This window comes from Carassius auratus, chromosome 36, assembly GCF_003368295.1.
Source record: "Carassius auratus strain Wakin chromosome 36, ASM336829v1, whole genome shotgun sequence".
Lineage (NCBI taxonomy): Eukaryota > Metazoa > Chordata > Actinopteri > Cypriniformes > Cyprinidae > Carassius > Carassius auratus.
Genome location: NC_039278.1, coordinates 1,618,162 through 1,639,065, shown reverse-complemented (window position 1 = coordinate 1,639,065; position 20,904 = coordinate 1,618,162). Strand labels below are relative to the sequence as shown.

Genomic DNA, 20,904 nt, shown 5'->3' with positions numbered 1-20,904 from the left:
TTGAACTTTTATTTCATCCAAAATACAGCGAAAGCAGTAATATTGTGAAATAAGGGTTTCTATATTATATATTCTAAAATGTAATGTTTTCCAGTAATTTCAAAGCTGAATGTTTTAGCATCATTACTCCAGTCACATGATCCTTCAGAAATCAGTCAAATATTCAGTTTTTCTGCTCAAAAAACATAATGGATAAGAATAAGATGTCAGGTCATACATTATTGTGTGTTTTTTAACTCAAATCTAGCTTTATTGGCATCGGCCCATGAAAACCTCGGTGAACACACTTGACTTGACTTGGCCAAAACCGCAGAGGACACATTTCTGTTTTAGTATAAAGTGATCACATATTCTACAGTCTTTCAGAAAGAGAAAAGATCTGTTATACCTTCTAAAGCACTTCACACATCAGCTGAAAGTGTTGGATAGATGGGGATATCATTTAGGAGAAAACAGGAGTAGAAAGATTCAAACAATGTGTTTCTAAATATTCTTTTATTTAGCTTTCAGCAAAATATTATAAGTCTCATAATTAAACTGCAATATGCCTATTGCGTCTAGAACATAAGAACTATTACACGATCAGTTATGAGTAAAGATTGAAATGAAGGTTTGTCTTTAAATCTGAAATGGGACATCTAGCTGCGTCTCTGATCCCTCCTCCCGATGCCAAACACTCGTCACGCTCAGAACAAGCCCTTCTCCTTCTTAAATGCTCTTCTGTTTCCACTGAGGCAAACTGGTAAACTCTTCCCTGGAGCATCCAAATATTGGCCTGGAAATCTTGGTCAGAGAGATGTCTCTAGAAGAGCAGAACAGGGAAAATGTGTGATGTAATATATGGAAAATTGATTTTAAATATAGCATAAGTATGAGATCTGTGTTAGGCTTGACTGAAGTGATGTAGGATGTTATATGAAGCAGCACACATTGCTATGAGCAAAGAAACACCACACTTTTATTCAAGGTATTCAAATGTAGTAGTCAAATGTCTCTTAACTCCCGCTCTCTGTTGAGATCCATTAGGTTTGCAGGGATGTGCTCTCTCTGAAGTATAACCAGCTGTAGTGCTCAGTGTTAGGACAGTCTTTGGCTTGCATGACTCTGAAATTTCTTCATGTATAACATTGTGCAGATTTGAAAGCATGCTTGCATTAAACAGCACTTGGACAAGTAGTGTGTTCTTCTTTTTCAGAATGCAATTTTGCCTGTAAAGTTAAGTTGATGCACAGTGCATCATCTACATTTGCTAGGAATGAACCCATGAGCTTGGCATTGCCCTATCTGAACTACAGGAAGCCTGGTTTGTCATTAGACAGGGATCTGGAGCAGAAACAGAGGACAGATGCAGCAGACTCGGGACAAGACGACGCACACTAGAGCTGTAAACTCACAGGTAATTTGAGCAACCAACACACACCTGGGAGCAAGAACACAACCAAAACCAACCCGAGCTCATAAACTGGCTTATGGAACAAGACTTTGTGCAAATCTGACAAAACGACCAGGAAAAGTTCAACAACAGAAACAAAGAGGAAACTTGAATGTTCCTGATTTCCATGTAGGGAAAGTTTCATTTATACTGAACCTTACAATACAAGAAGGATTTAGATCAATTAATCAACATGGCCCACACAAATATTGACAAGATTTGGTTGGTGGACAACAGTACAATCTGACAGCATGTGTTGTTTAACGCTCCTGTAAGTAAAAGCTGTCCGCACCTCTTTGTGAGCGGGGGTCCACGTTCTCAGGCAGATCTCCAGACAGTTTGTTCATCAGCATTTCTGCTGGATATTGTGAGACGGGTTCACTCTCCGCATCAGTGGAGCCCTGTCATTACAAAATACAATTGAACACAAATCTTTTATGCAAATCAGGTTCAATTGACTAAATGTGTGTTATATGCAAGAGAAGGTAGGATCTTACAGATTCCACTTTAGTGGGCAATGTGATCTCTCCTAACTCCTCCTTCAGCTGCTCGTAGGTTTTTCCACCCTAGTACCAAGGATAACAGTGAGTGAATTAGAGGAAACATCCCGTTCAGCTGCAGAGAAGGACTCTTGCATCAAACCTACGCTCCATTTAGTGGGGTCCCAGGCCGTGAACCACCCCGTGAAGGTAGGAGGCTCAAAGCCCTGCTTCACCATTATAATGGGGGTGTCAGGGTCCCGGGATCCAGGGTGAGTCCGCAGGTATTCCTGGCACGTTGTCACAGATTCCTTACGCTCCACATCATTGGCTTCAATTCCTATCCAGAGGAAGACCTAGAAGAAGAAGAAGAGCCGAAGGCTGTGTTTAGGGTTGGGATGCAGAGCTACTGTTTTAGACACTTTCATCCGAGAGGACCAGAGTATGTTTAGTTCAGACTGTGCTGGTCTACCTGATCCCAGGTGTCCAGGAGCATGACGTCGTCCTCTCGCAGGTCATCCTGGGTGAACTGGGTTACCTCAGTGGCCAGAAACTTGCCGGTCTTGTTGGAGCACTCAAACAGACGTGGTTGATGATCTAGAGTCACCTGCTGTAATCTTGAAGAAGACGGGACATCAACAGTGAAGAACTGTTACTCATCACATTCAGTGGGTCAGTGCCTTTTCAAAACCTTTTTACCATCATTTTTGTTCATTATTCTCTTAAAGATGTAATATTATGGTACATTTTAGATTGTTTTGTAAGGGTACTGTTATAGCGACAGCCTTTCTGCCTTTTTCTGAGAATGCCTGCAAATCTTTTACCCTGAATAATTGAGTTGTTCTTAGTTCGGGGTACCTTCTGTCACTTGCATAGGGTCCTTTTCCACCTAAGGTCTCCCAAAACTCATATGGCTCCTGTCCCTCAGCCATGACCTCCTCTGATGAGCCTCGTCCAATAAAGGAGGCCACCTCCTTCGCCATGGCCCTCTCATCCCCGCTGGAGCCCTGAGAGGACAGAGAGAGAGAGAGTTTAGGACGGAGCTGCGATCGCTCTCCCAGAGTCCCGAGGAGAGACGGCGTACCTTGCCATACCACAGGAAGATGCCGTTCTGGCTTTTCAAGAGGAAGACGTCGTTGGAGTTGAGTGAAGCTGACAGGGCTGGCACCTCGATCGCTTTAGAATTGGTTTGGTGAGAGCCACAGATCTGAAACAGACGGACGGGCGGCTCTGGCTCCGGGGCGCTCTTTCTGGACGTGCCGCCCTGCCCAGGTTTACACATAATATAAGGGGTTATTGTAAGACACATAAACACATCGAGCAAGTTATAATGTTATTAGAGTTTATAATGTAAAAGCAGCACATAATGTACAGGTGATGTTTTTAACAGGTTGTTGCACTAAAAGAAATGTAGGCTGCATTGTGAAAACAAACATTTTCATAAAATATGCACTAAATTTGTGATTGTGACCTTTATCATTTTGAGTCATTTTGTGTACACTGTTATTTATTTAGATCACGCTTTAGTACAGATTCTCTTTTGCCTCAGGACACTCCTAATTTGATGCTTATTAATAGTTAGGTAAGGTTAAGTTCAGGGATGGGGTCGGATTAAAGAATCTAGGATATGGTCATGCAGAATAATTAAGCATTAATATGTGATTTATAAGCATTATTAAACGTGAGAAGATCCTCCTGCCATCTAAGGTTTAGCCCAAGCGCAGTGTGATTAAAGCAGTAGTGCACTACCTCGAAGATCACCATCTTGCCCTTGAAGATGGCCATGAAGTGGCGTGGCTCCTTGCCCATGGAGACTATGACCTGCACCGGCTGACCTCCGTGCTGCTGGTCCAGGGTCACCGCCTGATAGGCACACGCCGTGACCTCGTCCTGAGACGCATGACGGCCCTAACACAGAACACATATCATCATATCAGTCTCCTGGTGTCATTCACAGCTCCTCTGAGCTCACCTGTACTGTGTAGAGATCAAACTCAACTAAAAACTCTCCATTCTAATAAGTAAGGAATTACAAATGCTCTATAACATGCAGAGACACAGATGTTTGTTTAAAGGGTTACCAAGCTCTAAAACTACATTTTGTTACCAGATATGTTTTTGGTGCATAATCACTGTTGCAGATGATTTGCACTATTCCTGTTATCTGGGTTTATAATGAGATTGTGACAGCAGTCATTATGGTCCCTTTACCTTCCACATGTAGAGGATGTGGTTCTTCCTGCCATTAACTTCATAGCTGTACAGAATCAGATAGCAGTCTCCTCCATAGAAGTACCCATGCATCTCAGGATCCACCTCCACCATCTCCAAACTCTTGATGCGCCACACCTGAGGATGGAGAGGGCTTCAGAGATCATCTCTGTGTGTGTAGGGTGATTTCTTTAATAACTCCCATCCTCCTTACCTGCTTTTGTCCACTGCCGTCGTCCACCAAACGCTCCTGTGCAGCAACATCAGGCATCACATGCATCCTACTGGCATCAAACTTCTCTTGAGGGACATCAGCTAATCAATGACAGGACAGAGCAAAGCTTATGGACCAGCATCCAGTCATGCTTACTCTGCTCATCATCACAGCATCACGCTACAAACTACTGCAGATATATCATAAACACAGACATGCTGTCGTCTGTGTATTGGACTACAGAAATCTGCTTTTCTTCATCATTGTGTGTTTAATACAGCATAGCTGTGACAGTACTGACATATCAATGTTTTGATTTATTTAGTTATTTAAACTGATAGCCTCAATGTTCTAGAGTCTGTTGGACAGAAAACAGTTTTTGATGGACTGAAGTAATGAAATGATCTGGTATTAGGCTGACGTACCCACTCTCCCCACGGTGTGTGTCTGGCCCAGACCAGCTGTCTGCTCTCTGACCGTCCAGCTCTTGAACAGCTGCTTGAAGAGAGCCGATTCTCCTCCGTCACTGAGAGCCTCCACTTTAGTAGTGAGTGGGTAACCCTTCAGTTTAATGAACTCCTGGAGATGGATCACATTAGTCATGTGTAAATCTGATCACAATAATAATCCACTGCACTCCAGTCAGTTCCATCAAATGTGCATCTGCTGTTGTGTGTCACAGATTAGTTCGGAGCTGATCTGTGCAGATTTCTCTCCTGATTCAAACCGTGGTGGAAGTGTTTTTATGGATTAAGTCAAATCATCTTTATTTAATAAGACAATAAGAGTCAATTCAGTTATACACTTGGATCTTATCTGAAGTAAGGGTTTCAAAAGTCTTGATTTGATTCTTACAAACACCACTAGTGGTTAAACGTCTGGGTTGTAGGTTCAGTTCCTGTAAGGATGTTTAAACCGTCAGTATAATGCTATGGTCACTAGGACTATAGGCCATGTACACCACCAGTCCAAACTTTGCAAACACAGACTTCATGTTTCATATGTACTGAACAAAGCAGCGGTGGTAACCTCTGGAGGAAGTGGACTCATTGAGACTACAGATCTCCTTCAGTGGCGGCTGACACAAGACAACTCACCAGAGCCCTGGTCATTGCTGCTTGTCTCTCTGCTTTGTTGGCTGTCTTTCCCTTCCACACGAATATTGACATCCCTCCCTGGTCCAAAATATAGCAGTCCTAAAAGAAAGAAAGAAAGAAAGAAAGAAAACGAAAGAAAGAAAGAAATGCTTAAAATAATACAGATTTTTAAATATGTATTAATTAAAATACTACTTTTTTTGTAGTGTATTTATACATACACAAATTATATGAAAGCATGTTTCAGAGTCATTAGTTCATTCCTCTTGATTTTTATTTTATTTTGTTGTCTAACATTTGATGCTGTCATAATAATCAATTCTAGGCCCTCATATTGTCACACCACGGTCTGTCCAACAGAGGGAAACCTAGAAACACAAGACCTTCCACAACTTCCTCCCGATTTCCTGTTAATGATTAGCTCAATGATATCACCTGGCTTGTTACTGTGTGTATTTGGGCATATATAAGACCTGCATTTATTTGTATCTTTGCTCAGTCTTGAAGTTCTTTTGTTCAGACAGATCCTTTGGCCCTATGTTTTGGATTTCTTTGAGAGACTTTTTACTCAGAACTTTGACCTGCTTATTTGTAGGCTTTACTTTGTTTTTTGGACCTTTTTGCCTTGTGGATCCGCACCTTCTTCAGCCATGCTTCTGATGTTAACTTTTATGTTTATTCAAGAAAGACGCTAAGTAAAGACCGTTTGTTTTTCTGCATTCCTGCCTTGTGTGGTTCTCTGCAATTTGGGTCTACACTGCTCTGTGGTGTAGTGGCTAGAGCATTGGGCTACCAGCAACACATTCTGGGTTATAGCCCCGGTTGTGACAGCAAGACTGAGCCAGCAAAATGATGGACCCAGCAGAGGCTGAACAGATTAATGGAGCCCTTAGCAAACAGGGAGTATTGCTTGGAACACATGCATCACAGCTACAGAGGCGGACAGATGCTGTTAACCAGATTGGGGAATCTCTGCAACAACTACAAGCCCACTTGCCCCGAGAACCTGTAGCAGCACTGGCCCCAGATTCTCCACCAATAGCCGCACCTATTTCCCAGGAACCCAAGATCCCAGCCCCTCAGCGCTATGACGGGAAGCCCGGTACATGTAAGGGTTTCCTGACTCAAGTCTCTCTGATTTTGTAACTACAACCCTCTTCCTTTGCTTCTGAGAAGGCTAAGATTGCATAAATAATATCCCTGTTGTGTGATCGTGCCCTGGATTGAGCCTCAGCTCTTTGGAGACAACAGTCCCCCATTTGCTCAGTTCTAAAAGTGTTCACAGAGACTCTCCAACAGGTATTCGACCATCCAAGTCAGTGGCCGTGAGGCAGCAAGAAGGTTGCTTGACCTACGCCAGGGGCATCAATCTGTGGCTGATTATGCCATTGAGTTCCGTACTCTGGCTTCAGAGAGTAAATGGGATTCAGAGGCTCTTCTCTCAACCTTCTACCGTGGCCTTTCTGAAGATGCTAAACATGGACAAAGTTTCAAAAATTAAGTTGTACGTTTGAAAGAGTATTTTTGTTCCAAAAATACTCCTTCCGGTTTGTCACAAGTTTGGGAAAGTTTTTTTCGAGTATGGGTCTGTGTGACGTTAGATGGAGCGGAATTTCCTTATATGGGTCCTAAGCAGAGGTGTCAAGTAACGAAGTACAAATACTTTGTTACTGTACTTAAGTAGAAATTTGGGGTATCTATACTTTACTTGAGTAATTATTTTTCAGCCGACTTTTTACTTCTACTCCTTACATTTTCACGCAAGTATCTGTACTTTCTACTCCTTACATTTAAAAAAATAGCTTCGTTACTGCTATTTCATACCGGATTGTTATCGTTCAGAGAGAGAGAAAGAAAAAAAACCCTATCCAGATAAATCGCGCCATCAGGATGGAGTGAATTTGATTGTGGTTGGATGAGAAGTATACACATATACCATTCCGACACCCTATTGGTCCATACGCGATCCATCACACCTGCACATGACACAAGTCACATCACACTGCATAGACAGTTTTGGGTTTGTTTATCAAAAAATATATTTCTTAAAAGTAGGCTGGAACCAGTAGTATCCGATCGCCTCAGAGTCAGTCCGCTTAAATTTCAAATGAAACCGGCGTCAGTCCGGTCTCCTCCCGTCTTTCAGCGCGCTCTTCAATCCGCCGACCACGGTGGAGCAGCGCGAGCTCAAACAGAGACAGAGGACACAAGGTGTGTGTTTACCGATAGATTGTTAGAATATCTGTATCTGTGAAGTTCTTTGTCATAAATACAGTTTACAAAAGGTCACGATCAGTCGGTTTCATCTAGTGTAAAGTTTTCGCTTGTCACCGCTAATCACGAAACAGCTGTTTCCTTACACTTATTTAAATATACTTCATTTAATCATACGTACATACACTACTGTGCAAAAGTCTTAGGCAGTATTTTCACTTAAAAGAATGGTGTTCGGCCAGTCATTTATATATTTTGCTGTAGAGTGTCACTGTCAGTATAAAATATCAGTTTACAATTCCAAACATTCACTTTGCCATCGTCAAACTGCTTGTGCATTCAAAATCGCACTAGATTATTATTAAAATTAATGGCAAACGACTGTCCTACTGACACATTGCAGCAAAAGATATAAATAACTGGCTTAAAACCCTTTTTTGGGGTGAAAACACTATTCTTTCTTTTCCATAAGACTTTTGCACAGTACTGTATTTTAAAAACGAGATTGTTGCTACTTTATAAAGAATGAGCATACAGTCATTCACAGAAATGATTTAAGACTGTGACAGACAGCACTCATCTTAACTAAATATCAGAGTGAGTGACAGAGATACAGTAGAAACATTATGTGTACTTTTGTATTAAATAATGACCCAGATTGTGAAATACATTTATTAGCCTTAGATTAAGGGAAGCACAACTTGGGAAATGAGAGCATCCAAGGTGAAAGCTATGGATTTATTTTAAATATTTGTAATGTTCTTTAATGTTATCCATAGTTTTTTTTGTAGTTCTTTTTTTTTTTTTAAGTATCGGTTCAGGCACGTTGAGGCGCCAGTACCATTTTAAAAGTATCGAAAAGGCACTGGACCCTACTTAAAAGTTATTATTTATTTCTCACTACTGGCTCATTTGCCAAATGGGTGCTTTCTCTTCGTCCTCCACAAATTAAGCTACTGTAGGTAGTTGGGTAGTGAGACGTTTTAATAAATTATCGTTTGCGATTAATGACGCAAATGACAATGTTGTGATATCTAGGCTATAGAGCATCACAGTCCCACCCACAGCTGGTGCCGGAACTAAAAATTCAATGCAATTTCTGCATTGACATTTGGGGTATAAGCCATTAAAACGTAACCATACATGGTAGACTTAAAACCAGCTACGGCTGTACTAAGCAACAGTATATGCTCATATAAACGTAAAAAGATCATGGGGGCACTAACCTTGTTTTGATCTAAATGCCTTTTATTCGCTATGTCTTGGCTAAGTACTTCATTACCCACAATCCTGAACAATCCCACAATCCCACAGTGATGCATCTGATTGGTGGAGCTCTTATAACCGTCTGGTTAAACCCCTCGAAGGTCCGTGAAGACTGAAGATCATTAATAAAAAAATAAAATAAAATAAAAACCTGTATTGCGTTTTTGCACGGTAGACTTATCAATTCAATCATGATCTCCTTGGCTGCCATTGAGAGTTTTGCAGGGAGGTTGGTAACTTTAGTTAGCATTATCGTCCACTTTAGCTAGGCTACTGTAGCCTCCATATGAAATGAGTCATATCAAGCATTTTATAATGCCACTGTCAAAACAATATTTAGCCTAGACATACCTTTTTGTGCATTTACTGAACATTTGTGTAATGGCAACGACATGTGTTGACAACTGAGCAGTGATTGCAGTCAGATACAAAGCACTGCACCATTGCTGACGTTATCGTTAACCATTTTCACACACGCACACAATATAAAATACACGATGATAAAATAAAAATCAATACACAATACATATATAAAACACTATTTATTTACACGATTAATACTAAAAGAACTGCTATTACTGCACATTCACTATATAAAATAAAATTCACTGGAGGAAAAAGTTCGCGCGAGCCGCCGTCATCAGATTTGGATGTCGCTCAAAAGGCTCGTTGCCTCGTTCGCAGTTGTGGCTTCAGTCGAATTCAATGGGGCGCGGTGGTTTATGGGATGAGTAGTTCCTTCGCTCGAAATGAAAATACATACACAGTCTTGTACCTTTGACTTTTTTTGGATTTTGTCTTAATTTTTTCACTTGAAATGATATGTTATATGCTTATGAGTTCAGCCGTAGCTGGTTATCCTCACACATGCTCTAAAACTCTTTAGATACAGATTTTTCCGAAAGTGAATGGGAGAAATGAATGGGAAATTTACTTCCGGCACCAGAGCTATCTCGTTCTGTGGGTGGGACTGTGAAGCTCTATATCAACTTTGTAACTCGTTACCCTCCGAACACTGGACATAGCAGACGTATGTACCGAATACAAGAAGCTATCAATCAAGAAGGTATCAGGATTATGAGTTATTTTTCATTTTTAGTTTTTGAATAATCACTTAGATTAATCATTCATTTTGACAGCACTATAATGTTTATTGTAAATAGTCAACCACACAAGAGTAATTGTTTTTAGCCTGCACCAATGTTCTTGTCCATTGCCCTCACAGAGTCCTGCAGCTAAGCTTGGATGTACATTTACATTCCATTCAAGGTTATGGATGACATGCCTCTGAAGTTTGACTTTTTGCACCATAACAATACTTATTGGCAACTAGTCATCATATCTCTAGCTCTTTAATGTATTTGCATTGTACTAAAATGAGTTCATTTTCAATGGGCATATATGTGGCTGAAACAGGTAGCCTAGTGCCTCCCAAATTTTTCAACATGAACATTTTAATATAACATTATAGTCATTATGGCCTTTAGAAAATTTTTTTTTGAGGAGGTGGGGTAGTGCACAATAGGCCCTTGTGGCACGGCCCAAGCTTTTGTTCTTAATGGCATTTTTTTTCCCTTACATTACTTTTACTTTTATACTTTAAGTAGTTTTTTAAACCAGTACTTTTACACTTTTACTTGAGTAAAAAGCTTGAGTTGATACTTCAACTTCTACAAAAGTCTTTTTAAACCCTAGTATCTATACTTCTACTTGAGTAATGAATGCCAATACTTTTGACACCACTGGTCCTAAGGGCACTTCTGTCGGAAGAGTGTGCGCTCCTGTATAGCAGAGCACTGAGAGCACAACAGACTTCACTGATCAGAGTGAGAGCATCGCGAAATGTCACAAAAGAAGTGTGTTTTTGGTTGCCAGGGCAAGACAACCCTGCACAGATTACCAAAAAGAAAACAGCATTAAGGGACCAGTGGATGGAGTTTATTTTTACAGAGCATCAACGGAGTTGTGCAAGTGTTTTTGTTTGTTCCCTGCATTTCGAAGATGCTTGTTTTACAAACAAGGCCCAGTTTGACGCCGGATTTACACAATGTTTATTTCTTAAGGATAATGCAGTACCAACGGAAAAGGGTCACGATCGTGTGTTGGAACCGCATGCGGTGAGTAAAACTGCTTCAAATATCTCTGTATTGTTAACTTAGCTATCGGCGCGTAAGCACATCAAGTAAACAACATGCGATGTTGTCATCAAACTGCACTTTCCACATGTACAGCTTAAAAAATAAAAAAAAAGACGACAAAGTGGAACTAAGTCATTTTCCAAAACAGCCAAACAAATATATACAGTTTCAGTACATACCACATAGAGACGTCGTTGCTGCTGCTGCTCTTGTTCAATTTCAGCCTCTGGATCTGATCTACGCTGAATCTGACTGTTAGCCATGGTTTGTTTTGGATGTTTTTTTCCTCACGGTAATGTCACAGCTTCCAAACGCTCTCAACGCAAAAGCCTACTCGTGCTTGTGATTCTTTAGCTCCGCCCATACGTCACGCCTCCAGTCGGTCGTGTTTTTCCGGGAAAAATCAGTACAGACTATCTTTCTCTTATGAATATAATAAAACTAAAGACTTTTTGGAGTTATGAAGGATGCAGTACTACTCTATAGGTACTCAAGATTAACAGGATATTGAGTGAAAACGAGCATTTCACCCCACCTTTAAGGATGAATTAGCCAGTAGAGACTGGGGTTCAAGTCTGGAGGAACTCATAACCTTGGCCACCCGCATTGATAACCGTATTCGTGAGAGGAGAAGAGAACGTTGCTCTCCCCAAGTCATGCCCATGTTATCACCTACAAATGTTCCAGAGATTGTTCACCTCAACCAACAGACAGAGAAAGAACTCATCTATCACCTAAAGAGAGAGAGAGAGACGCATGAGAGTGGGTCGTTGTTTCTACTGTGGAGGTACTGGCCACATGCGCTCTTCCTGCCCTGAATTAGTGGTAAAAGCCAAGGCTCGCTAGGGTGTGTGGGGACCTTAGCGAGTGGAACTGCCCAGTTTAACACTCCTCACTCCCATTTACTGTTGTCAGCTACCCTTACTTGGGGGGATGCAAAAGAGAAGATAATATCATTGAAGGCATTTGTGGATTCAGGTGCGTCTGACAATTTTTTGGACATTGAACTGGCAAAAAAGATGTGTATTCCCTATGAGACTTGTCCTGCATCCTGGAAAGTTGAAGCCCTGGATGGCAGACCTATTGGGTCTGGAGTGATCAGGTTTAGAACCGTTCCTCTGTGTTTAACCATTGAAGCTAACCATCATGAAACAATCTCCTTCTATCTTATTGAGTCTTCCAGAGAACCCCTTATCCTTGGTTATCCCTGGTTGCGGCTTCACAACCCTCCATTTTTCTGGACCTCGGGAACTCTTCTTGACTGGGGTTCAGCATGTAAGGACTCCTGCACCTCTCCTGCTTCCTTTGTGACTGGGAATAAAGAAATTCTGGCAGCTATTGAAGAGGTGAGTGGTTTGTTCATTGAATAATCTACCAGATCTGACACTTATGCCCCTTGAATATTATGAGTTGAAAGAAGTGTTTAGCAAACAATGTGCTACCAAACTACCACCTCACAGACCATATGATTGTGCTATTGACCTCCTTCCTGGCACACTCCCTCCTAGAGGTCATCTATATTTCCTCTCTGCCCCAGAAACTAAAGCCATGAATGAATATATTCAGGATGCTTTAAGGACTGGTTTCATTCACCCATCAACATCACCAGCTAGTGCTTGATTCTTTTTTGTCCCTAAGAAAGATGGTAGCCTTAGGCCTTGCATAGACTACCGTGGGCTCAATAAAATAACTATTAAGAATCATTACCCTCTCCCACTCATGTCATCTGCATTTGAACTGCTTCAGAAAGCTAAGATTTTTTTCAAAATTAGATCTGTGGAGTGCATACAACTTGGTAAGTATTCGGAAGGGTGATGAATGGAAAACAACCTTCCGTACTCCAACTGGCCACTGGAAATACCAAGTCATGCCCTTTGGATTAGCTAATGCCCCAGCTGTGTTTCAAGCCTTCATTAATGATGTCCTGAGGGAGATGCTGAATAGTTTTGTGTTTGTCTATCTAGACAACATATTAATCTTCTCAAACTCTCTACAGGAACATATTCACCATGTCCAACAGGTTCTGAAGAAGCTACTTGAGAATCATCTTTTTTTAGAGCTTGAAAAGTGTGAGTTTCGTGTGTCTCAAGTCTCATTCCTAGGCTATATTGTATCTCAAGAAGGCATCCAGATGGAACGAAAGAAGGTATCTGCCATCACAAACTGGCCCCAGCCCAAAACACTGAAGCAGGTACAGAGATTTCTTGGCTTTGCCAATTTCTATAGGAGGTTTATTCGTAACTTCAGCACAATTGCAGCACCCATTTCCGCTCTTACGAAGGGTTCACCCACTCGCATTCACTGGACTGCTGAAGCTCTGAAGTCTTTTGACAGGTTAAAGAAACTGTTTTCTTCTGCCCCAATCTTGGTACACCCAGACCCTGAATTACCTTTTATTGTTGAAGTGGATGCATCTGAAGTGGTAGTAGGAGCAGTGCTCTCTCAGAGATCCGTTACAGATAACAAGGTTCATCAATGTTCCTTCTTTTCCAGAAGCCTGTCTTCAGCAGAAAGAAATTACGATGTGGGTAACCGAGAACTCCTAGCTGTGAAACTAGCAGTAGAAGAGTGGTGCCACTGGCTAGAGTGGTCTAAGCATCCTTTCATTGTGTGGACAGACCACAAGAACCTGTCCTATCTACAGCAGGCTAAGTGCCTTAACCCTCGTCAGGCTAGGTGGGCCCTCTTTTTTACCTGTTTCAATTTTGTGATCTCTTACAGACCTGGATCACAGAATGTAAAGGCTGATGCCTTATCACGGCAGTATGATTGCTCCCAGAAGGACCATTCCCCAGAATTCATCATTCCCAGAGACTGCATAATGGCACCTATTTGCCGGTCCATCGAAGATACTGTGCGTGAGGCGCTACATGGCGTGCACATTCCTGATGAGGTTCCAGCAGGATGCTTGTTTGTTCATAAAAGGAAACAAGATCTGAGGTCCTTCAGTGGGGTCATGCCTCCTCCCTTGCTGGACATCCAGGAGTAGAGAGGACATTGGATTTTATTCAAAGACGGTTTTGGTGGCCAGAGTTGTCAAGAGAGGTCCGATCTTTTTTACAAGCCTGCCCAGTCTGTGCTCAACAGAAGGCTTCTGATCAGCGCCCTTCCGGTCTTCTACACCCATTGCCAATCCCTCAACGTCCCTGGTCTCATGTATCCATGGATTTGATCACGGGTTTGCCAGTATCTGAAGGTAACACTGTCGTACTGGTAGTGGTGGACCGCTTCTCTAAAGCTGCACATTTTATTCCGTTACCTAAACTTCCTTCTGCTAAAGAAACTGCTGACATTGTCCTTCAAAATGTTGTAAGGATCCATGGAATTCCTGTGGACATTGTTACGGATCGGGGTCCCCAGTTCATGTCTCGTTATTGGAAGGCATTCTGGTCTCTATTTGGCTCTTCTGTCAGTCTCTCTTCAGGTTTCCACCCTCAGTCAAATGGCCAAACAGAACGGGTGAATCAGGAGTTGGAGAAATATCTTCGCTACTGCACATCCCATCAGCCATTCTCTTGGAGTTGGTTCCTGGTATGGGCAGAGCTGGCACACATCACCTTACGCAGCTCCTCCACTGGATTTTCCCCATTCAAGTGTCAATTTGGATTTGAGCTACCATAGTTCTTCAGTCAAGAAATAGAGGTTGGAGTTCCTAATGCTAAAAAGTTGGTTGAACGGTGCAGAAAGACATGGAAAAGGGCTCACTTGGCCTTGAAAGTGCTTCAACTCGCTACAAGAAGTATGCTGACAGGAGAAGAAGTGTGACCACATACTTCAGAATTGGACAAAGGGTCTGGCTCTCAGCTAAGGATTTGCCTTTAAGAGTTGAGTCCAAAAAACTTGCCCCAAGATTTGTTGGCCCATTCAAAATCACCAGAAGGGTCAATCCTGTTACATACCAGCTTGCTCTACCAAGAACGATGAGAGTAAGACCTACCTTCCATGTTTCTCAACTGAAACCTGTAGTAACCTCTCCTTTGTCTCCCCCAGGTCCTGCCCCCCCCCCCCCTCATATTATAGAAGGTGGTCCCACGTATACAGTGAGGAGGCTGTTAGACTCAAGACGCCGTGGCTGTGGTTTTCACTACCTGGTCGACTGGGAGGGATATGGGCCTGAGGAGCATACCTGGGTGCCAGCACGACACATCTTGGACCCGGACTTGATCAAAACATTCCATCACCTGCATCCTGACCATCCAAGGCCATCTGGAGCCGGCCATAAAGGGGGGTGGGGGGGACTCTGTCACCACACCACGGTCTGTCCAGCAGAGGGAAACCTAGAGCACAAGACCTTCCACAACTTCCTCCCGATTTCCTGTTAATGATTAGCTCAATGATATCACCTGTGCCTGGCTTGTTACTGTGTGTATTTGGGCATATATAAGACCTGCATTTATTTGTATCTTTGCTCAGTCTTGAAGTTCTTTTGTTCAGACAGATCCTTTGGCCCTGTTTTGGATTTCTTTGAGAGACTTTTTACTCAGAACTTTGACCTGCTTATTTGTAGGCTTTACTTTGTTTTTTGGACCTTTTTGCCTTGTGGATCCGTACCTTCTTCAGCCATGCTTCTGATGTTAACTTTTATGTTTATTCAAGAAAGACGCTAAGTAAAGACGGTTTGTTTTTCTCCAATCCTGCCTTGTGTGGTTCTCTGCAATTTGGGTCTACACTGCTCTGTGGTGTAGTGGCTAGAGCATTGGGCTACCAGCAACACATTCTGGGTTATAGCCCCGGTTGTGACACATATTGATCATTTTAGTGTGTCTCAGGGCTGAGTGTTGAGATTTCCTCCACAATCTTTGTTAATGTATAAACTTGATGGATACATTTGAAGGTAATTAATTGAATTTAGTTGAAAACGCTCTGTATTATGTGACAGAGGGTCACACAGAATCTCCCCTGTATACAGAGGTTTCTGTAAATGTCCTTTCTGACCATCAAATTAAACACCAGCACAATTGAATGAAAGCAAATATTTGGAGTGATATTTTGGATGACATGTTATGGTGTAATGGAGAAATCTCCTTCCAGCTGTGATTGTGCTTACATCATGATTCAGCATGTCCTGTGTGAGTGGACTGCATCCGATCTCTGTGATGTTCATAGATCCTTTAGCGTCTGACACACTGCAACATCGAGGGTTTGTTAGATTAAGTAAGGAACATTACAACATAACTCGTAAACCCCATAAACATTAGGCGTGCTGATTAATCAACTGAATGATGTTTTAGGTCATGCAAACAGCTGAAGTGTAAGATATTACAAGCTGGAGCTGACAGCACTTACTGATAGAGGGTGAGCTTAGACATCTGCTCCTGGTCAGTTATTTCATCAGGCGTCCCGCTGGGCAGCTTCGAGGGCCGTTCACCCAAGTAGCTCACCATCACATCCATTAATGATTGGGAGTTAGCCTCTGCGTCCCCCTCAATCACACCGATCTCTGCCCGGCCCCCTCTCTCACGGTCCCTGATGTCCTTGGCCAGCATCATGCCCTAACAGTCAACAATGAGCAGCACATCAGGATTTCAAAGAACCCAAAACTCTACCGGAAGTATATACATATGTAGATAAAAGATCACCTTCAGACGCTCCTGTCTGTTGCTTTCAGGGCCGTTCCACTGGAGAATGGTCTGGCCGAGATCCAGCAGGAAGACGCTCCCAGTGTCAAAGCTGCTCCAGCTCATCTCCACCTGCATTTGACCAGTCATTTACTCATTTACTCACTCAAACATCAAGATCAGATGAAGGATTGTGAGGAACATTGAGTCAAATCAAGAAACCAGACAAACATTCAGCCTTTTTAGAAGTCATTTAATAATAGTCACCTCTGTGCCAGTCACTTTCCTTTTCCCTTTCACATGCAGCAGTCTTTGAATGTTATACGTGTTTGTCTCCACGTGGTTCATTCCTGATGACACCCCTCCGGACTTATAACTAGAGACATATAAAGACAGATGTGTGTGGCTTTTGTCATCTTCATGGAGCACACACAGAAGAGCGTGAGAATGTAAAGGGTGTCCACCAGGGGGCCTTGTAAAGTAGAGCTGTGGTTTTTTAGGTTACATGTTCTTATATTTGATGAAGTTTGCACATCTTTCTTTTGTCAGCTTTGTGGCTGTATTATAATTAGACCTGAGAAAGCAATGCTTTGAAACTAACTAAAGTAACTGAACTGCAGGTATGGGATGCTTACATTATGCCCTGTTTGAAATATCCGCAGAAGATGCTGGACTCGTGGTGCTGGACCTCGCGGTACTGGACAGGTGAGGAGCCCAGGAACTCATCCAGCTGAATGGCATAGACAGCAGCAGCTCCCTGTTCATCCAGCGTAGACATGGAGCCTATCCAGTAATGAATGTCATAGTATGCAGACTTTCCAGCTTTGCGTGTCTGCACAGAGAGGACAGACTTAGGATGTAAAACCTGAGGCTGTAACTGAATTAATGAGTTATATGACGTCTAACCACCAATAGCTGTCTAACAGGAAATGGTCAGGTTAAGCTGAAGGGATGAGGAGAGGACAATGGGCTTTTTATTAGAGTTAAAAAATAACACAAAAGACAATACAAACACTCACACACAAAAAAACACACACTCACACGCACGCACGCACACACACACACACACGCGTGCGCGCGCCAGTGTCAGACATCTGTCACCAGAACTCATCATGAATTTTTCACAACATAATTTGAAGATAATATTCACTTACTGAGAGCAATAAATAGCAGTCACTTTCATAAAACTGTCCGTGAACTTTTTCCGGGACCAAAACGAGATCCATTTTCTGTTGGGGAAACATTTAAGTGAGAAATTTCCTTGAAACCAGTTTAAAACCTGTCCAAATCTTCACTTAAAGCTTTGATCAAGTCAAGTTGAGTTTTACTGTCACTCCTCTACATGTGTGGACATACAGAAACTAACACATACATATGCTTCACATAATTCAATGTGCAAAGAGAAACATTGTAACTCAAACAGCTGTCTTTTTTGGGTAGTGTACACGCAGCAGTGTGTGTGAGAACTGTCTAGTGCACACAGAGGAGAGTGGGGGGGGGGGTGATTTGAGGTGGGTGTGGCTACAGCAACCAGCTCCCGCCTTTCTGCCCATTTTTGATTATCTGGGAGTGACGAGGGGTGACGCCCGGTTAAGATGGTGATGGCCGGCTCCGCCCACTTTTGGTTTCTAAACAGCTCTTCGGAAACCTATGAGTGACATCACGGACACTATGCACATGTTTATATACAGTCTATGGGTCCGAGCTAAAGTGCCCTAGTGCTCCGGTCTGCTGAGGGTAGGGGAGCGTAATATAAAGATTTTTGATCATGGATGATAAAAGTGTCTCCACAATCTGCTTCTGAAGAAATCTGGTAGTATCAGTATATGGTAGTAAATATCGTAGTAGCGCACATTCAATCAGCTGCAGTTCAGAATTAATTTACTGCCACATACATTAACATCAGTGTTAACTCAGACTAGAGTTACTCTCATACACTGCACTAATTCACAAAAGGGTTTTTTTCTTCTTCTTTTTTTTTTGTTGATCTGCTTTAAAGCCTTACTGGTTATTTAAATGTTTCATGTGCTTTTCTGATGTGCAGTTTTTTTCTGAACACAATCAAAGTGCAGCACGAAAACTAAACTGTGCCTGATTATTGAACTAAGTCATGTTTTGTGCTAATACTGTTGAAACACACAAGGTTATGTATAGACTCAGATGGATATGTCTAAAAGGAAGTAATCATCTAAAAGAAACAGATGCATGTCTGTACATCAGTGCAGGTCTTAAAGGGACAGTACTGTAATTAAAGGCATAGTTCACCCTAAAATTGTATTTCTTTCATTGTTTATTCACTCACATGTTGTCCCAAACCTATATTATAATTTTTTTATTGTGCTGCACACAAAAGAAGATATTTTGAGAGATCTGGATAACCAAACAGTTGCAGGTCGACGTTGACTTTGATAGCTGATTGTTAATGTTTAGCAGAAGAAAACTCAACTTTTGAGTGGGTACATGAAGGTATATAATAAAAAAAACACTGTTTTAATTGTTGGGTATAAAACACCAAACACAGAGAGAAAAATCACTGCATACTCTTGACTGAAAAACTGTAATACAGTTGCTTTAATAGGAATCAGTGTATATAGTGTTTTATTTTCACATTTGTTCATTCAGTTTTTTGAATGCTCCTGCTAAATATACCTATTGTACCTGAAAATATAACACTGTTTATCTTTATTTGTGTATTATGTGTATTTGTAATGAGTATTTTTGTTTAATTTGTTTTTTAATGACAAAGATAAAATAATGACAAAGATTTTTATCTTCTCCCACTTTGGCCTAAAAATCCGCCATACTTTTTCATATTTTGTTACCTTAAAGTGTCTTTATAACAGGGATATCAGTTTGACAGTGATGATCAAACAACTTACGAAATAGAAAACCAACACGACAAAGAATAAAATCAAGGATAAAATCATGATAGTCCTAAAAATAATTGTGACATTTTTTAAATATTTAAAATATAAAATATTACAGTAATAAATAGTATTAGCGTAACAGAGATGTGATCTGAGTACCAGAGCTGGGGCGTGTGTGTTTCCCTTGTTGCAAGGTTCACTGGTCGGTTGAACTTTGGGAAAACTGTCTTCAGGTTCGTGTGGTTGAAGTCTCCAGCTATTATGAAAGAGCCGCTGGGGTTATTTGTTTGTTACTGACCGATGGTTTTGGGTAACCACTGAGCCTTTAGGAGAACTGAGCTTTACGTATTTCTGTGAATTCCCCGTGTTGTTCCTTTGTTACACAGAAATCATTTATAGCAGTACTGTATATAGTTTTACACCGCACTGTCTGTAACAACAGTGACTGTACTGTTATTTTCAAAGATTATTAGTATAATGCACTTTGTTGATAAAAGGAATGTCATTCTTTAATCTGGTTCTCTCCAGTAAACCTCTGTAAAGGAGAGCTTGTAAAGCAGGAGCACCGCTGAGAGTCAGATACGACACAAACCCTACCTCGATTCTCCAGATCAGGATCCCTGGAGAGTGTGTGACGGCTCTGAATGTGTGCTGCATGATTCAGATCGACTGAAAAACAACACAGAAGAGCGTTCACTGGGCTATTCGCTTGAATTCAGCATCACTACATCACTACTGACGGGTTATCATGTACACCTAAATATAGTTTGAATAAAAAGAGCAAAACACAAGTTTGAATGTCAAGACGTTACCTGGAAGTGGAAGCAGTGATGTGGAAGAGCTCTAGAGATGATTCCCCTCAGATGGATGAAGACAGGTGTGTAAAGCCGGTCAGAGACAGCTGAACTAGTCCTGGACTCTCTGACACTAACACAACACAGAGCTAAATATGCCCTTTTTTGTCCAGATCTTTCACACCGATATTACCATCACTTCATTTGGATGAATTTGCCTGCTGTCACTCAATCCTGAGCTCAACAGCCAATCAGTGTAAGACTTTAACACAGTCCATGCAAATGAGTCATATCAACAACAAGAGATATTCAAAAGACAAGAAAAGATCATAATCAGTCAGTGTTTAGAGCCTGTGTTGTCCGATCATTTCTGAAGGTTTATCGCTGAAGGGACTCGGCAGACACATGTTGTGAGGTTCTATTAGCATGATGCTACAAAACTCTAGCTACAAGATATTACATATGTTGAATGTGCTTAACTGTGCAACACTAAATCATCACTGAACATGTTCTCGATTATGTGACAAAAATGAAAGACTGTATGTTACCAAAACAATACATCCTCCTCCGGTGAAACAGTGTTCTGGTCTGAATCAGGAGAGAAATCTGCACAGATCAAGCAGCGTTTAAACAG

At 41.6% G+C, this 20,904-nt stretch overlaps 1 protein-coding gene across 1 annotated transcript in view; it reads right to left on the bottom strand.

Moving 5' to 3' along the window:
• Window positions 1–20,427, bottom strand: part of LOC113055617 (advillin-like) — a 21,434-nt gene extending 1,007 nt beyond the window's left edge. Inside the window, exons 1-19 of the mRNA XM_026222036.1 lie at window positions 20,289–20,427; window positions 20,074–20,145; window positions 17,764–17,838; window positions 17,245–17,441; window positions 16,877–16,985; window positions 16,631–16,741; window positions 16,338–16,543; window positions 16,099–16,177; window positions 5,434–5,532; window positions 4,762–4,915; window positions 4,337–4,437; window positions 4,123–4,260; window positions 3,661–3,819; window positions 2,996–3,175; window positions 2,770–2,918; window positions 2,384–2,528; window positions 2,079–2,267; window positions 1,930–1,998; window positions 1,725–1,833 (exon numbers count right to left, since the gene is read on the bottom strand). Coding sequence (XP_026077821.1) covers window positions 1,725–1,833; window positions 1,930–1,998; window positions 2,079–2,267; window positions 2,384–2,528; window positions 2,770–2,918; window positions 2,996–3,175; window positions 3,661–3,819; window positions 4,123–4,260; window positions 4,337–4,437; window positions 4,762–4,915; window positions 5,434–5,532; window positions 16,099–16,177; window positions 16,338–16,543; window positions 16,631–16,741; window positions 16,877–16,985; window positions 17,245–17,441; window positions 17,764–17,838; window positions 20,074–20,133 — 2,329 coding nt within the window. The 5' untranslated portion in view covers window positions 20,134–20,145; window positions 20,289–20,427. The remainder of the gene's footprint in view (window positions 1–1,724; window positions 1,834–1,929; window positions 1,999–2,078; window positions 2,268–2,383; window positions 2,529–2,769; window positions 2,919–2,995; window positions 3,176–3,660; window positions 3,820–4,122; window positions 4,261–4,336; window positions 4,438–4,761; window positions 4,916–5,433; window positions 5,533–16,098; window positions 16,178–16,337; window positions 16,544–16,630; window positions 16,742–16,876; window positions 16,986–17,244; window positions 17,442–17,763; window positions 17,839–20,073; window positions 20,146–20,288) is intronic.
• Between the last annotated feature and the right edge of the window lie 477 nt (window positions 20,428–20,904).